The 19,170-nt window shown below is 37.0% G+C and overlaps 1 protein-coding gene across 1 annotated transcript in view; it reads left to right on the top strand.

Moving 5' to 3' along the window:
- TSHR (thyroid stimulating hormone receptor) overlaps positions 1–19,170 on the top strand; it is a 186,977-nt gene that overhangs the window by 142,291 nt on the left and 25,516 nt on the right. Inside the window, exon 9 of the mRNA XM_069092354.1 lies at positions 13,134–13,211. Within this exon, the coding sequence (XP_068948455.1) occupies positions 13,134–13,211 (78 nt within the window). The remainder of the gene's footprint in view (positions 1–13,133; positions 13,212–19,170) is intronic.

A 19,170-nucleotide genomic window follows, 5' to 3' on the forward strand; every position in this document is an offset into this window, starting at 1 on the left:
GGGGAAGTCAGGGGTTGAGATGGGTAAGAAAGTAACAGAAAAGGAAATAAGAGAGGAATGATACATTAGTCACTTGATGTTTTTACTGCATCGTTATTGCTTTTGGCTTTAAGGCTCCATGTGAGCTTAAATGAATGTAAATACACCATTTTATTACGGTAATTTGATTTGGAGGGTAGCACACAGCATTTCAATCTTCTGGCAAGTTCTTCAGAAACACATTCAGATATATATGTTAAGGTTCTAATCTTATCTAACATTTAAACAATGTGTCATCCCTCCCCCTCCCCCCAAAAGAAGGAGGCATGACTTGATCATTATTCTAGTGCCAGTTTGCTAGAATGGGTAGATACAGTGTCATTTACATCCACTTTTCTAGGATAATGAAAGAACTTGATGGCAGCAAAAGCTGAACAGATTCTGCACTATGAGTACTGAGTCCTGAGCAGCAGTAGGATGGTTAGGGAGAACAATAATGAAAATTATTGCAGATGAGGAAAAAACCAGGTCATCTTCCTTTGTTTTCCATGGAATTATATACACTATCATCTCTCAGATATGAAATTAATGATAATGGACCTCCTTCACAGAAATTCATTCACCTGATTTAAACTAACATGAATTAAACTCATTTAATTCATAACTCATAACAAATTGAGTCCCCAGAAAAATAACCTCTGAGCTCATAAATTTAATAGGTCTTGTGGCTGCCATCCACCATCTTGTCCCTAGTCCTCTTGTCAAGTAGTGTCTGACTTCCTGATCTATTGTCACTGCTAAATGCCTACACATTGTTAATGTCTAACAATCTCTTCTGTCACTGTGCATGGCACACAGTAGGTGCTTAATAAACATTTATTGACTGATTTGTCAGTATTTTGGCAAGCTTTAACATCATTTCTGATGTGCTAACAGGGCACAAACTATCCATTAAATAAACCATTAGATTAGGAACAGAATAGTGAGCACACTGATTATTTTCCTGATCGTTGTCACACCCTGGAGGCAAAACATCCCCGTTTTGACCACCAGTAAGAAGACAGAGAATAATACTACCTGAGAAAGCTGTATTTTTCCCAATGTAAGAATTCAAGGAGTCCTTGGCCATACTCTAAAGATGTCTTTCAACGATTAACTTTAAAATCTTAAGCTTTTCAAACATCAAAACCTTTAAATCTTTGCTTCTTCCTTCCTCTATTCTTAGCCTGTTGTGTTGGGTAGTGTTTCCTAACAGGTTTAACTGATTTCTACTGCCATAATAGTTTCCAGTCAACAATTCAGTTTTACTTTAGACTCCATTAAGGAAAGCGGAGGTTTCTTTTACATTCCAAATAAGAAGTATTCTCAGGGGGAAGCATATTTATACAATGAAATATTCTCATCAGAAAGTTCAGTAACCTGCCTTGGCTCATGTTCAATACAGATGCCAGCCCAAGTTTCACAATCAAAGCGCTGATGGGGAACATAGTGTAATAGTGTAATTCCATTTTGGATTTAAAATTTGTCTCGAACTTCTCCAGGAAGAACAATAGAGCTAATGATGCTATCTGCTACTAACACATCCACACACACACACACACACACACACACACACACACACACACACCCCTACTTACCTGCATCATGGGTCTAAAAAATAACTTAAGAGATCAACTACATGAAACCTGATAGAACGGTACTACCTTATATGAGTTCCTGAATCAATTGATTCACTACTTAATAAAGAGTCTAAACAAGAGGGAGAAGTTGGGGCTAGAGGTAAGCCAGTAGGATTGCCCTTCCTTCAATGATTCATTTAACAATTCAACAAATATTTATTAAGGAGGTCATGTGATACAGTGGGAAAAGTGCTGCATTTGAAGTCAGGGGATCTGAGTTTAAATCTTGACTCTGTCACTTGTTATCAATGTGACTTCAGGCAAGTCACTTCACCCTTTCTAGGCTACAGTTTCCTCATTTATAAAATTAAGAAATTGGGCTTAGATAACTTCTCAGGCCCCTTCCATCTCGAAATCCATGATTCTCTGTGCAAGAAATTGTGCTAGCTGATAGAACTGTAAAGATTAAAACCAACAGGTCACTACCTTCAAGGCACTTTACAATCTAATACTATTCATTGACACTATCAAAAAGTGTACACCTAAACTAGTGTTTCACAAACTATTCTGGGAAGCTCTATAATGTGACTAGGATTCCATGAGAAATTTCTCAATTATAGGGATGCAATTTTTAAAAAAAACATTGTGATGTGTTTATGCATCAAACATATATTGCAATAATTGCTTGATATGAAAATAGGCTTCATTTTTCTTATTGAGCTCTGCAGTTTTTCTTGCCCTGACTTAACCCACCTCAGAACAGTATTTATGGGTGGCATCAATATAATTCAGTCACAAAAGAATTAGTTTGGGAAGTGAGAGCCTAAACCACCTGTCATCTATTGGGTGTATTGCCTTTAAAAATAAAATAAGAATGTCATAGCATCTCCCACAAGTCTATTTCTGTGCTTAAAGGATTCTCACTCTCTGAAACCTCCTACTCATAGATTTGATCTCTGTCCATAATGCTGGAATTTAAATCCATTTTTTATTGTCCTGTCCCTGATGGAACTGAAATATAACCAGTCAGTCAGTATCCTCTATTAAAAACCCCAGTGTAGAGCAGGTTGTCCATACAGTGTGCTAAGATTTTTGATTCAGACAAAATAATAATAGGTGATGGAGATTCCAGAGGAATATGTGACTGGGTTAGAGATCCACCACACAGTTTCAATTAGATTTGGAATTTCCAGAAATCGATCATGTTCTGGAAGCATATGAAAATTAAGAAGCATTTGCAGATCAAAAAGCTATTAAGCTGTGCATAATCTTTAGCCCAGTGACAATACTACAAGGTTTATACTCCAAAGAGATTAAAGAAAGAAAGGACAAATAAATACAAGATTTTTTTGTAGCAGCTCTTTTTGTGTGTGTGTGTGTGTGTGTGTGTGTGTGTGTGTGGTAGCAAAGAATTGGAAGCTGAGGAGATACCCATCAACTGGGGAATAGCTGAACAAGTTATAATATATGAATGTGATGGGGTATAATTGTAGTGCAAGAAAGATGAAGGAGTTGGTCTTAAGAAAGCCTTGGGAAGACTCATATGAACAGATACAAAGTAAAGTGAATAGAAACAGGAGAATAATTTATACAATAATTACAATACTATAAAGACAAACATCTTTGAAAAACCTAGGAACTTTGACCAACACAACCACCAACTACAATTCCAGAAGACAATGAAGCATGTTACTTATCTCTAGAGGGAGAGGTAATAGACTCAGAGTGCAAACAGATATACCTAGACCTAGATATATTTGGACATGACCACTGCAAAATCTGTTTTGTTTGACTATACATGTTTGTAAAGGGATGTTTTTTTCTTGCTTTCTCAGTGTTGGATGTAGGTAGGTGGGTAGTGGAAGGGAGAGAATTCAGGTCTAAAAATTAAATAACATTGAATTTTTAAGAATAGAGAGAAGTACTGGCAAATCTTAATGCAGAAATTTCCCTGTTATGTAGCTTCTCTCCCTAATTGTACATAATTTGTCTTACTGACAAAGCTTTTGAGTGTGGGTATATTTTTTTGCTCTGAAAGTTACTAAAAGAAAGTGAATGTGGGATAGCAGAAAGGAGAGAATCAATAGCACTCAAAACAGAACCAGGTACATCCATTTATTTTAAATTACTAAATTAATTTTGAAAAGTAAGGGGTTTAAATAATCAAAATGAATTGACCTTTGGAGATCCAGCATCTTAATGACTGCATTTCTCTCTGTTAAAATTGGCTACCATCTCCTAATGGTATTTGTTATCTTCTACTGGACTCTGGCTGGCTCTTCAAGTTTGAAGTTTTCTTCAGTGTTCCTGGCAGACTAGAATTCTTATCACCCAGTTTCATTATCCCCAGGGGCATCTTAAATGTCAGAGGAAAACGTGGTGTAATTGGACAAGCTATTATTTAGTTGTACAATGATTTCTAATGAATTAAGAAAACAGATTATTAAAGAATGTTAATGCCAGCTAATTTGTGCCAGGCCAGGTTTTTGTTAACTTAGTCAAAGGCTTTTAGGGCTACAAAAAGCAAGCAGTTTTTCATTTGTTGCTATCAGAATGAAGAGGGCAGCTTATGATGAACTCACTTGATTTCTTCTGATTTGAAGTAATGCAGGAACAGAATGTGATCTATAAACTGCATAATCCAAAAATCACAATAAAGAAAATAAGACTGTGGAGCAGTTATGCTGGAGCTATGTTTTGGGGGGTTTTTCCCTTAAGAAATCATTTTGTATAATATCTCCTATTCAGTTTTTGTTTCTCCCAAGGTATCTTTTCCCCCCGACTCTCATTGGCCAAGAGAACTGTATGCACACAGACTACTTAAGAGAAGAGCTAAATAAACAGTAGGAAATTTATCTTTAGGCAGAGCTCCTTGCACCAGAAAGGCATTCACTGACTACTGTAGCACATGATAGCTCAATCACTTAATATGACTGAGAATCTCAGGTGGTGCTTCATAGGCAGGAAGGTGTTTTTCTGACTTGCTCAGGATAAAGCCTAGCACAACTTTAAGAACTTAAGAACTGCTTATTGATCATGATGTGAAAACTAATTGGCCAAATTCAACCACATAATATGATGATCATCCCACTTCTTCCTTTCCATTTTATTGTTTTAAATATCATTACATGTCATTTATTTAAAAAAAAACACTCTTTCTACTAAATATCCTCTTCACTGCATTTTTCATCCAACTTTTTATTCCACTATGGATGACTACACAAATATCATGCAAGTGATTGATTGTATGTCACAGAGGACGTTTTACAAAGTTCCAACTTTCAATGCAAATAGAAAAATAGGATCTGTGGGTAAGAGTATTTGGGAAACATTATCATGAGGCACCTAGGCAGAGCAGTAGGTAGATCACAGTATTTGGAATCAGAAAGACCTGAGTTAAAATCCTAACTTACACATTTACTACCTGTGTGACCCTAGGTAAGTCACTTAAACACTCTGTGGCTTAATTTCCTCATTTGTAAAATGAATATAATAATTGCACCTTTCTTACAAAATTGTTATGAGGATCAACTGAATTAATATATGCAAAAAAGCTTTGCAAGCCTTAAAACACTATATAAATGCTATTATTATCATGGTGCCCTGTATCTAGAGTAAAAAAAACAAAACCCTAGTTACCTATAGGAAAGTGATGGTATTGCTGGGTCAAAGGGTATGCTCAGTTTTGGGGGTTTGGGTTTTTTTTGTTTTGCTTTTTGGAGGAGGGAGGGGAGGGCAATTAGGGTTAAGTGACTTGCCCAAGGTCACAGGGCTAGTTTGTGTGTGTGTGTGTGTGTGTGTGTGTGTGTGTGTGTGTGTGTGTGTGGTGTCTGAGGCTAGATCCGAACCCAGGATCCTCCTGACTCCAGGGCCGGTGCTCTACTCACTGCGCCACCAAGCTGCCCCAAGCAGTATGCTCAATTTTATAGCCCTTTGGGCATACTTCCAAATTGATCTCCAGAATGGTTGAATCCATTCACAACTCCATTAACAATGCATTAGTGTCCCAATTTCTCCACATCTCCAATATTTATCATTTTCCTTTTCTGTCATATTAGTCAATCTGACAGGTATGGAAAGATACTTTTGAATTTTTTTAATTTGCATTTCTCTAATCAATAGTGATTTGGAGCATATTTTTCATATAACTACAGATAGCTTTGATTTCTTCATCTGAAAACTGCCTATTCATATCTTTTGACCATTTATCAATTGGGGAATAACTTGTGTTCTTATAAATTTGACTCAGTTCTCTTTATCTTTGAGAAATGAGGCCTTTATCAGAGACACTTGCTGTAAAAGTTGCCTCACATCTTTCTGCTTTCCTTTTAATCTTGATTGCATTGGTTTTGCTTGTGCAAAATCTTTTTAGTTTATCCATTTTATATCTAGTAATACTCTCTATTTCTTGTTTGGTCATAAATTCTTCCCTTTCACCTTGCTCTCTTAATTTGCTTATGGTATCACACTTTATGTCTAATTCATGGACCCATTTTGACTTGTCTTTTTCTTTTAATCAAATCAATTAAAGGTTTATCTATTTTTTTTTTCATTAAACTAGCTCTTAGTTTTATTTATTAGTTCAACAGTTTTCTTACTTTCAATTTTATTAATCTCTCTTTTGATTTTCAGGATTTCTAATTTGGGGTTTAATTGGAGATTTTTAATATGTTCTTTTTCTAGCTTTTTAAGTCACATGCCCAATTCATTGACCTGCCAATTCTCTATTTTATTCATCTAAGCATTTAGAGATGTAAAATTTCCTACAGCACTGCTTTGTCTGCATCCCATAAATTTTGGTATGTTGTCTCATTACTGTAATTCTCTTTGATGAAATTATTGGTTGTTTCTATGGTTTATTGTTTGACCCACTCATGCTTTATGTTTAAATTATTTACTTTCTAATAAATTTTTAATCTATCTTTCAATGGCTCTTTCTAAAATGAAATTTTTATTGCATCATGATCTGAAAAGAATGCACTTAATATCTCTGCCATATACTGCTGAGAAAAAGGTATATTCCTTTCTATCCCCATTCAATTTTCTCCAGAGGTCTATCATATCTAACTTTTCTAAAATTCTATTTACCTACTTAACTTCTTCCTTGTTTATTTTGTGGTTAGATTTATTTAGTTCTGAGAAGTGGAGGTTGAGGTTCCCCATGAGCATAGTTTTTCTATTTCCTCATTTAACTTCTCCTTTAGAAATTTAGATGCTATACCATTTGATGCATGTTTGTTTAGTATTGATATTACTTCATTGTCTATGGTACCTTTAAGCAAGGTGTAGTTTCCTTCCTTGTTTCTTTTAATTAGATCTATTTTTTCTTCTGCTTTGTCTGAAATCAGGATTGCTACTCCTGCTCTTATCTATCTATCTATCTATCTATCTATCTATCTATCTATCTATCTATCTATCTATCTATGTATCTATCTGTTTTGCTTCAGCTGAAAATTTTACCTTTACTCTGTGTGTCTCTCTACTTCAAATGTGTTTCTTGTAAACAATATAATGTAGGATTCTGGTTTTTGATCCATTCTACTATTTACTTTCATTTTATGGGAGAGTTCATCCCATAAAGTTCATCATATTCACAGTTATGATTACTGTGTATTTCTCTTCATCCTATTTTCCCTGTGTTTATACTTTTTTCTCTCTCCTTTTACTCTGACCCTCCTCACCAGTGTTTTGTTTCTGACCACTGCCTCCTTCGATCTACTCTCCCTTCTATAAGCCCCCCTCTTTTCTTTTCCCTTTCCCCTCCTACTTCCTGTAGCAGCAAGTACCCCAACATACCCAGGATGGCTGCTAGCACAGGTTCTTAGATCTGCTTTTCTAAAGGAAAGCAACTCAAAATGGGTTAACAATCTTGCTTTAATCAAACATATGTCATTTACCTAATTCAGGGGGAAAAGGTCAGCACCCCAAACTTCAGAGAATACAAACAAGTTACAAGCAGACAACAAATATAGAGAAACATCAGCAGATAGGCTTCCAATTGTCTGACCATTACATCCATACCTAGTCATTTACCAGAGAGGGAATCACCAACATCTGGGTTTTCAAAGCCAGGGGGCTCAATGGCTGCCCAGAGTCTCATCTGGTCAAATCACATAATTCTTCTCAAAGTGAGCCCCAAAACAAAACCTCACATCAGGGTATATATAGCCTTCTCCTGGCTCAGAGAATGTCACAACCCTCTTGACCCACTGCCCAATCACAAAGTAGCAAATTGTGGACATTCCTGAAAAACAAGTTTCCTTCCACAGGCTCCATGTGACCACATTCAGCCTATTAGGGGTAGAGTATATTTTCAAATCAAGTAAGGTTCTCAGAGTCACTTAAGCCTATCAAAGGGCCTAGGGGCAGGGAAGGTCTTAAATTCCCATTCCTATAACACTTCCCTACAGGGGAAAGTAGATTTCTCTACCCAACTGAATGTATATGTTATTCCCTCTTTGAGCCAAATCTGATGAGAGTAAGGTTCAAATAATTCCTTCATTTTCCCCCCTCTACTGTAATAGGTCTTTCATGCTTCTTCATGATATAATTTACCTAATTGTGCCTCCCCCTTCTCTCTTCTCCCAGTACTATCCTTTTTTCACCCCTTAATTCTTTTTTATATTACATTAAAGTTAAATTATACTCACATGCCCTGTCTATGCATACTCCTTCTAACTACATTAATAGAGTTTTTAAGAGTTATAAGATCATCTTCCCATTTAGGGATGTAAACAGTTTAACCTTACTGAATAACATTTTTTTTCTTTCCTATTTACTTTTTTTATGCTTCTCTTGAGTCTTGTATTAGAAAATATTGAATTTTCTGTTCAGTTCTGGTCTTTCATCAGGAAAATTTGAAATTCCCCTATTTCTTTTTTTTCTTCCAGAATTTATTTATTTTTAGTTTTCAACATTCATTTCCACGAGATTTTGAGTTCCAAATTTTCTCCCCATCTCTCCTCTACCCCCCAATTCATGTGGCATGCATACTGATAACCCTTTCCCCCAGTCTACCCTCCCTTCTGTGACCCTCTACCCTCCTATTACTCCCCCTTACTTTCTTGTAGGGCAAGATGGATTTCTATACCCCATCGCCTGTATATCTTATTTCCCAGTGGCATGTAAAAACAATTTTTTCACATTTGTTTTTAAAACTTTGAGTTCTAGATTCTCTCCCTTCTTCCCTCCTCACCCACCCCCATTGAGAATACAAGCAATTCAATATAGGTTATACATGTGTAGTTATGCAAAACATTTCCTTAGTAGCCATATTGTGAAAGACTAACTATATTTCCCTCCATCCTGTCCTGCCCCCCATTTATTCTATTTTCTCCTTTGACCCTGTCCTTTTTCAAAAGTGCTTGCTTCTGACTATCCCATCCCCCAATCTTCCCTCCCTTCTATCATCCCCCCTCTTATCCCCTTCCCCCCTACTTTCCTGTAGCATAAGATACCCAATTAACTGTATTTGTTATTCCCTTCTTAAGCCAAATCCAATGAGAGTAAGGTTGACTCACTCCCTTTCACCTCCCTGCTCTTCCCCTCCACTGTAACAGCTTTTTCTCACCTCTTTTTTTTTAAGCAATCAGGATTAAGTAACTTGCTCAAGGTTACATGGCCAGTTATTTTTGTGTGGGTGCCGAGTATCTGAGGCCGGAACCAATCCCAGGTCTCCTGACGCTGGGGCCAGGTGCTCTTACTCACTGTGTCTCTTGCCTCTTTTATGTGAGATAATTTACCCTATTCTATCTCTCCCTTTCTCCTCTCTCTCACACCTTAATTTTATTTTTTTATATCATCCCTTCATATTCAGCTCACCCTGTGGCCTCTATCTGTATATACATATACATACATATGTGTGTGTGTGTGTGTGTGTGTGTGTGTGTATTCCCTTCAACTATCCTAATACTGAGAAAAGTCTCATTACAAATACCATCTTTCCATGTAGGAATGTAAACAGTTAGACTTTAATAAATCTCTTATTATTTTTCTTTCCTGTTTACCTTTTCATGCTTCTCTTGCTTCTTGTATTTAAAAGTCAAATTTTCTTTTCTTCTCTGGTCTTTTCAGCAAGAATGCTTGAAAGTCCTCTATTTTATTAAATGTCTTCCCCCTGAAGTATTGTATTCAGTTTTGCTGGATAGGTGATTCTTGGTTTTAATCCTAGCTCCTTTGACCTCTGGAATATCATATTCCAAGTCCTTTGATCCCTTAATGTGGAAACTTTTAGATCTTGTGTTATCCTGATTGTGTTTCCACAATATTTGAATTGTTTCTTTCTTACTACTTGTCTTTTCTTCTTGACCTGGGAACTCTGGAATTTGGCTACAATATTCCTAGGAGTTTTCTTTTGGGGATGTTTTTCAAAAGGCAATGGATGGACTCTTTCAATTTCTATTTTAGCCTCTGGTTCTAGAAGATCAGGGCAGTTTTCCTTGATAATTTCTTGAAAGAGATGTCTAGGCTCTTTTTTTTTTTATCATAACCTTCAGTCAGTCCAATAATTTTTAAATTATCTCTTCTGGATCTGTTTTACAGGTCAATGGTTTTTCCAGTGAGTTATTTCACATTGTCTTCTATTTTTTTTTTTCATTCTTTTGGATCTGTTTTATAATATCTTGATTTCTCATAAAGTCATTAACTTCCATTTGCTCCATTCTAATTTTGAAGGAATTATTTTCTTCAGTGAGTTTTTAAACCTCCTTTTCCATTTGGCCAATTTTGCTCTTTAAGGTATTCTCCCCATTGGCTTTTTGGACCTCTTTTGCCATTTATATTAGTCTCTTTTTTAAGGTATTATTTTCTTCAATATTTTTGGGGGTCTTCTTTAACTAGCCATTGACTTGTTTTTTCTGATTTTCTTACATAACTCTCATTTCTCTTCCCAATTTTTCCTCTACTTCTCTTACTTGATTTTCAAAATCCTTTTTGAGCTCCTCCATGACTTGTGACCAATTCACATTTTTCTTGGAGGCTTTTGATGCAGCACTTTTGACTTTGTTATCTTCTTCTGGTTGTATGTTTTGTTCCTTTTCATCACCAAAGATTCTATAGTCTGATTTTTTCCCTCTGTTTGCTCATCTTGCCAGCCAATTACTTGACTTTTGAGCTCTATGTCATGTTAGGACTCTGCTTCCAGAGTGGAGAGTGCTCTGTCCTAAATTTCTGGGGTTTTGCACAGCTGTTGTTAGAGCTATTTCTAGGGACCTGTAAAATTTCACTTCTTCTAAAGTGATATGATCAAAGGAGAGGTGTTTACTCCTCTCCTGGCTTATGGTCTGGTCTGTGAGTGACCACAAGCACTCTTTTCTGCCTCAAAACTATGAGGAGGATTCCCTCTCCACAGCTGCCAAAAACTCTGCCACACCAATGCTCCTCCTCACCCCAGGGATGCCACCCAAGACTGCAACCTAGATCCATGCAGGGTAAAGTAGAATCCTGCCTCAGCACCAGCAAAGAGATCCCTGCAATTGCCCTCTCATCAGCTGCTTGATCCCCACCCCCACCATCTGTGTGCCTAGAGCTCCAGAAGCAGGTGCTGCTGCTGCTGTTGTTGCTACTGCCACCACCTCTACCACCCCAGGGTTGGGCCCAGATACACTCTTCTCTCACTTAGGTCCAACAGAGTTTCCCCACTGACCTTTTACTTTTTCTTTGGTGTTTGTGGGCTGATAAGTCTGGAAAACACCAAAGCTGCCAGTGATTTAGGCCCGAGGTTTGTTCCAGTCCAGTCTGTACCAGCATGGCCCATGTGGGACTGCGCTCGGCTCCCAATCTTTTGCGATAGACCCTTCCTGTCAGTCTGCCAGGTTGTCTTCAACTGGAGATGTGTTTCACTCTGTCATTTTGTGGGTTCTGTAGTTCTAAAATTTGTTTAGAGTCATTTTCACAGGTATTTGAAGGTAATTGGATGAAGAACTCAAGCAAGTTCTTGCTTTTACTCCATCATCTTGGCTCCACCTCCCAAAAGTCCCTCATTTCATAGAATATCCATGTTTTCTGCTGAAAGATTATGCTCAATTTTACCAAGGAGTTTATTCTAGGTTGTAATCCCCAAGCTCCTTTGTTCTACAGAATATCTATTCCAATCCCTCTAGTCCTTTAAGGTAGAACCTGCTAAGTCCTGTGTGACCCAACTGTGGTTTCTTAATATTTGAATGATTTCCTTCTGGTTGCTTGCAATATTTTCTACTTGACCTGAGAGTTCTGGAATTTGCCTGTTATATTCCTTGGAGTTTTCATTTGGGGATCTCTTTCAGGAGGTGATAGGTAGAATTTTTCAATGACTATTTTACCCTCTGGTTCTAGAATATCAGGGCAATTTTTCTTGATAATTTCTTGAAAGATGCTTGCTGTCCAGGCCCTTCTTTTGATTATGGTTTTCAGTTAATCCAATAATTCTTAAATTATCTTTGCTGGATCTTTTTTTCTATGTCAGTTGTTTTTCCAATAAGGTATTTTATATTTTCTTCTTTTTTTCATCTTTTGATTTTGTTTGACTGACTATTGATGTTCCATAGAGTCATTAGCTTCCACTTGCCCAATTCTGATTTTTAAAGAATTATTTTCTTCAATGAGCTTTTGTACTTCCTATTCTATTTGGCTAATTCTTTTTTTAAAAGAGTTGTTTTCTTCAGTGGGTTTTTCTTTCCCATTTTGCCAATTCTTTTTAAGGCTATTCCTACTTTCTCACATAGCATATTCCATACTTTCTCACATCTCACATAGCAAGTTGGCAAAATCTCAATGCAGTGGTTCCACTATTGTTGCTGAGAAGAAAAAAATTGCTACAGAAAAATTCTGACAGATGTACTTAATTTCATTTGTCTATTTCTTTTTCCCTGTTAAGTTTCATTTACTAAATCTCTCAGAATGATCTGACTGGGCAGAATTTCAAGCCAATATCACCGCAAGCCCATTTCCTCCTTAACTGTTTTTTATCTGTTTGGAGTTGTTATACAGCAGTAATTTTCCATAATAAATTAAAGCCTGAAGGGACATGAGGCCATCTAATGCACCCATTCTTTCATTCTGGAGATCAAGAAAATGAGGCCCATCTTCTCTAATATTTTGCAAGTGAATTTACATGCTAAATCTGTGGTGCCTGTGGCTGTCAGATCTCTTCATTATTTGTTCACTGAATAAATTACTTTTAAATTCTTCTTTCTTGGGGCGGTCAGGTAGCACAGCAAGTAAGAGTACCGGCTCCAGTATCGGGATGACCTGGGGATCAAATCCAGGCTCAGATACTTAGCACCACACCCAGAAATAACTGGCCGTGTAACCTTGAGCAAGTTACTTAACCCTGATTGCTTTAAAAAAAAATTCTTCTTTCTTTTCTCCTCAAAAGTATGTAGGTTTTTCAAAAGAGAATGTACTGTGGGTCCTGCTGTTCAAAGATAAAAGCCTTTAGCATCCATCAGTAAAAAGAGAGAACATTTTATCCCAAGTACTGTGCTGTATTTTTGGTGCAGTTATATAATCTCTGTCCTGAGATACATCATTGTTTTTTGTTTTTTGTTTTGTCCTTAGTTACTTAAATAAGAACAAACATCTAACTGTGATTGATGAAGATGCTTTTTTGGGAGTATACAGTGGACCTACCCTGCTGTAAGTAAAACAAAAGAAAGTTAACCTGGTTCAAAATGCTGAAGAGTATTGATGGTAGTGCTGAGGAGCATTCTTTCTTTCTTTCTTTTTACATTTTTTATTGGATATTGAATGATGAATCACTGTTATACTATGTTATATGTTGAACTATTGTTTATGCTTCAATGTGTTTGTTGTGTTGTTGCATCATTTCAGTCATGTCTGACTCTTCATGACCCCAGTTTTGGGGGTTTTCTTGGCAAAGATCGCAGAGTGGTTTGCTATTTCTTTTTCCAACCCATTTTATGGATGAGAAACTGAGGCAAACAAGATTAAGTGACTTGCCCAAGGTAACATAGCTAGTGTCTGAGGATGGATTTGAACTCAGGAAGATGAGTCTTCCTTGTTCCAAGTCCAGTGCTCTATTTACTACACCACCCAGTTGTCCAGAAACATTGTTTCTTCAGGTGAACTATCTTCCTTGGAGAAACTCTGTCCTAGAGTGCTAAGATTGAAAGAATTTCTTCCCTGTTGTAGTGCCTGATCAAGCTACTACAGCCATGTAGATTCAAGGGAAAGGAAGGGAACACACATTTATTAAGCACCTACTATGTGACAGACTCCATGCTGAGCACTTTACAAATATTATTTTGTTTGATCTTCACAAAAAACCCTGGGAGATGGGTGCTATTACTATCCCCATTTTACAGTTGATGAAACTGAAACAGAGTTTAAGTGACTTGTCTAGGGTCACACAGCTAATTAGTATCTGAGGCCATATTTGAGCTGAGATCATCCTGACTCCAGGGCCACTGCTCCATCTACTGCTTGGTGCTTCTGCATCATTGTTCATCATTGTCATGAACAATCATTATGAACTACAATGCCCTACACTCAGGAGTAAGAATAAAAAGAAGTATAGGCCCTATTCTTTGAGTTTATGGAAGCTAGTTTTTAGGCAGGGATATAGTCCATGTGTATAAAGAGATAGTTTATATTACCTTTATGCTATTAGCTAAATACTGGAAATGGGACAGTATGGCGTGGAAGAAAGACATGGAGTTAGAAAACCAGAGTCCAAATCCAGGTGCTGAGACTCAATAACATTTTAGATCTTGGGCAATTAACTTACTCTTTCTAAACATCAGGTTCCTTGTTTGTGACATGAAAAATATTTATGCTACCTACCTCATAATATTAAGTGAAATTTAGTAGGAATAAATGTAAAACTTCATACTTAGTTCAAAAAATCAACTTCATAAATACTAGATGGAGGAGATGAGGTTAAACAGCAGATTGCCTGAAAAAGTTTAGGGTGGAGGGAAGGATTACTGGACAGTTAGAGCAACAGGAGTCATTAATGTTATGTGGTAGCCAAAAAAACTAATTTGATCCTGTTTTCACGAAGAGAGTCCTAGTTTCCAGGAATCAGAAGGTGCTTTTGTACTTGGCCCCGATTAAATGATATCTAGCTTTTTGTGGTCAGTTCTGGATGCTATGATTTAGGCAGGACATTGATAAACTGAAGGGAATCCAGAGGAAAGTTACCAGGGCTCTAAGAGAATTGGTTAAAATAACTGGCTGTTTAGCCTAGAGTGGGGAAGAAACAGAAGGGACATGGTAGCCATCTTCAATCATTTGAAGACTAACATATGAAAAAGATATTAGACATGTTCTATTTGAACCTAGAAGAAAGGACCAAGAGCAATGGGTAAATTTAGCAAAAAGATACATTTAAGTTTGATATTAGAGAAAATTTTCTCATAATTAGAGTTATCTAAAAGTAGAATGGATACCTTGGGAGGCAGTGGTTAACCCCTCCCCACTATGGGGGTAATCAGGAAGAGGCTAGATAACAGCTTTGAGCTATATTGTAGTGAGCATAGGGATTCCATACAACTGGACCTGGTTGTAGGAAACTTACAGAGGAGGAAACTCCCTCTACCAATGCAACTTTCATTCATAAAGAATTGTCTAAAGCACAGAGAATTTGAGGTGACTTGTCCAAGGTCACACAGACTTGAATTCAGATGTTCTTGCCTCTGAAACCAGCTATCTATCCATCGTGCTACATTGCCTCATGCTATAGTAAAGATTCTTTGGGGCAGAGGTGGAGGGAGGTAGGGCACAGGTTAGACCAATGGCAAACAAGCTCAGTTCTAAATCTAAAGTCCTTTGATTCTGAATGGTCGGGTGTAAAGTGCTTTGTAAACTTTGAAATGTTATATGTGTGAATGACTATTACTATTGTTTTTCTAGTCTTATACTGAATGGAGTTTATATAGAAACAGTTCTGGGACAAGTTGTTATGCTATTATTCTTTTATGTCTAATTTTTGTGTGTTATAGCAAATCTGGATGAAATATGTCAACCTGACATGACCATTCAAAAATTATGCTATCCTCCTGGGGCATATATAAGGGGAATGACTGAGAACCTTCTGATATAAATCAGATTACCTGATGACCAATAATTACTTCTAATTATACTATTTTATGTTTCACACTTGAGTATTTGTATATTCACCTGACTTTACAAAATTATTCTGAATCTTATAGTCTAGGTAAAGAACTGGTCATTTCTAGGCTTTTTTTAAAATGTAACTTGTGTTCCAGACGGGAAGAAAAGTTGCACTGAGGTTTCCTCTTTTTAAAGTAACTATCATCTTTATCTCAGTTATTCCATATCACATTCTTTATTGCTGAAGGGACATGGGGGTGGAGGGCAAAACATGATTATCAACTTATAGGACTTAGGGGGGAATTGCATTTCAACTTCAATGTTATAAGATTTTTGAGATGGTTTCATTTTAGATTAAATGACATTGAGTTTAGAAATGGTTGCATTTCAAGTTTCAGATATTAGGATTTTGTTACAAGGGAATGCATACAGCAGTGAAAATTTCCTTGTCTTGAGAAAATACTGCAGATCTTTAGAGGTTTCTATGACACTTAGTTCTGTAATACTGGAGGTGTATTATTATCTAAAGGGACACTTTTTAATTTTTGGAGCAAAATTAACTTTAATTAACAGGAATTAAGAACTTCCCTCCAGAAAGTAATACTTGAATATCTCATCAAACTGTAGCTTGGATCCTCTAGGGATATATATCCATGGAGTGCAAGCTCTTGCAAGAGTTAACAAACTTGAGGGGCAGCTAGGTGGCACAGTGAATGGAGCATCAGCCCTGGAGACAGGAGGACCTGAGTTCAAATCCGGCCTCAGACACTTAACACAAAAAACTAGCCGTGTGATCTAGGGCAAGTCATTTAACCTCAAGTGCCCTACCTTCCCCCTCCAAAAAGCAAAAAAAAAAAGAGAGAGAGAGAGAGAGAGAGTTAACAAACTTGAAGGATGAATTCAAGTCTAGTAACAGATTATCTGAGCAACTAGGTAGCACCAGGCCTGGTATAAGGAAGAGCTGAGTTCAAATGTGACCTCAGATAGTTGCTAGCTGTACGACCCTGGGCAAGTCACTTAACTCTGTTTGCCTCAGTTTCATTATCTGTAAGATGAGCTAGAGAAAGAAATGGCAAACCACGTCAGTATCTCTGCCAAGAAAACATCAAATGGGGTCAAACAGAGTCAGACTGACCAACAAGATTCTCTGCCAAGGACCAGGCTAACATGGTATGGTCAGTTATACTTGTTTTAGAAAAGCACATTTGTTCCATCTTGATTGATAAGTTGCGTATAAGGGAAATTTCAAGTTTGCTTATGCATGATTTCTGTGAGAGAAAATAAAATGAGCCACTCCCATCCACTTCTACTATTACAACTTTTATCTAATTTCAGACAACTCTCCTTCCATCATTTCACATTAACTCACAAGCAGTAACCCTTAGCCTACTTCCACAAGCAAACTTCAGGTCTTTTTCAATTACACAGCCAGCAGCATCCCCACCCCATTGCTTCTCCACTCACCAGGTGTGTGCTGATTCCTTCTCACCCAGGCTTGTGTCTGTGCAACACAGCTGAGAACTTTTACTTCCCAGACAGTGAGGGGAGTTGAGTGTGTGAGCCGGGGAAGATTGAGGGAACCTCTCCTGACAAGGAGTGCCAGTCCCACAGTTGGCTGTGGGCTCCTACAGGAGGCTAGAGGTCTTGGTTTCTGTTCCAGGTCAGAGGGAAAAACTGAAGGAGGATCTGAGGCCAGAGGCACCATCCACCATACCCCAGAATTAGAGTTGATTACAAAAAAAAAATAAGCTGCAACAACAACAACAAAAAACAAAAAACAAGTAGGCAAAGGAGAAAGAATCCAACTGTAGAGAGTTACTATGGGAATAGAGAAGACTAGGGTTCATCTTCAGAGGAGGATACTGAAGCAAAGAAACCCTCTCCTACCCTCAAAAAGTAATGTCAAATGTTTACCTGCCCAAAAAGAATCACAGAACTTTAAAAAAAAACTTTTTAAAAATCAAATTATAGAGGTCGAGGAAAAACTTAAAAAAAAACAGTCCAAGAAAAACAAGATTATGAAAAGAAAGTTAACCAATTGGAAAAAGAAATTCAGAATATTAAGGAAGAAAATGACTTCTTAACAATCAGAATTGGACAAGGGGAAGCCAACGAAGTGATGAGAGACCAAGAAATAATAAAACAAAATATAAATAATGAAAAAATAGAAGAAAATGGGAAACATATCATAAGAAAAAACAACTGATCTTGAAAACAGGGTAGACCTGAGTATGATATGATTTTTAAAAGCAAAACCATTTAGGAACAGCTAAAAAGGGCAATTATCTCATACAAATGAGGTGCAAGAGGAAGAACTGGCACAGAGGAATTAGATGGGGGAGGACTGGTAGTTCTGAAAATCTACTTTCATTAGGAATGGGTTAAAGAGGGATCAATACACACATATCTAGAAGGGTATAAAAGTCTTCTAAATTCAGAAAGAAATAAAGCACCAAGGGGATAAGGAGTGGGGAAAGGATAATGGAGGGCTCTTTAGAGGGGAGGGGGAGGGAATAGATAAAGAGGGGTATAGAAGGATGTTTAGATTACCAGGAATGGGAGGATAAAGGAAGGCTCCTTGGGTTGGGGGCAGGGGGAGCCATATAGGTTAAGTAATAGGAGGGCAAGATAGTGGGAAAAGTAAAGTAGAAGAGTCAGGAGGGATAGGAAATAAGAGACATGCACAAATATAAAATAAAGATCAGGAGTAGAATTTGTTACAGAAAAAGGAGCAGGTGTGGTAATCATGACCTCGGACCAATTAAGGCTAAAATAGATTTAATAAAAAGAGAAAAATAGGGAAACTATACTGGATGTCAGCCATATTAATTAATGATGTCTTCGACTATTTAAAATAGCTAGACAGTGATAAGATTAGGATATTGCTGTGGTATAAAAAATGACAAATTGGTGAACTTGGGAAAAAATGGAAAGACTTGGACTTATGAAGGAAGAAGTTAACCACCTGGAGAGAAACAGAGGACAAATAAGTATAGTACAGCCTTACACAGATGCATATGAATGTATTTGTCTATATATGAGTATAATTATAGATATCCAAGTATATGTATGTGTATGTAAACGTACATATGTATGGGTATATGAATGTGTATATATCTTTGTGTGTATATGTTAATATATGTGTGTATATGTGTATATATGTATGTATGGTCATATATATGTACACACACAAATCCATGCTTAATTGTAACCTTCTGGAAGGTAGGGGAGAAAGGGGGAAAAAAGAACAATGTAAAAAGTGCACAGCAGAGTTACAAGGAAGCAAAGAAGGGCAGCTCTCAACATAATGGGTGGAATTTATTATATAGTCTTTCTTGAAATGGAAATTTATTGCTGTATATTTGGAATCCTCTGTACATTCTGCTGTGCACATGACAATGCTTTTTTTCTTTTCTAATTTTGTATAAGCTTCAATACTTAGGTTTATAATATGTTTCTTTTTTTCTTACTGTGTATTTAAGTATTAAAACAATTTTTTAAAATAAAACCCCATGGACAA

The sequence above is a fragment of the Petaurus breviceps genome, unplaced genomic scaffold, assembly GCF_028583685.1.
Source record: "Petaurus breviceps papuanus isolate PSGF00001 unplaced genomic scaffold, PetGlider_PUasm1.0 189, whole genome shotgun sequence".
In the NCBI taxonomy this organism is placed as follows: Eukaryota; Metazoa; Chordata; class Mammalia; order Diprotodontia; family Petauridae; genus Petaurus; species Petaurus breviceps.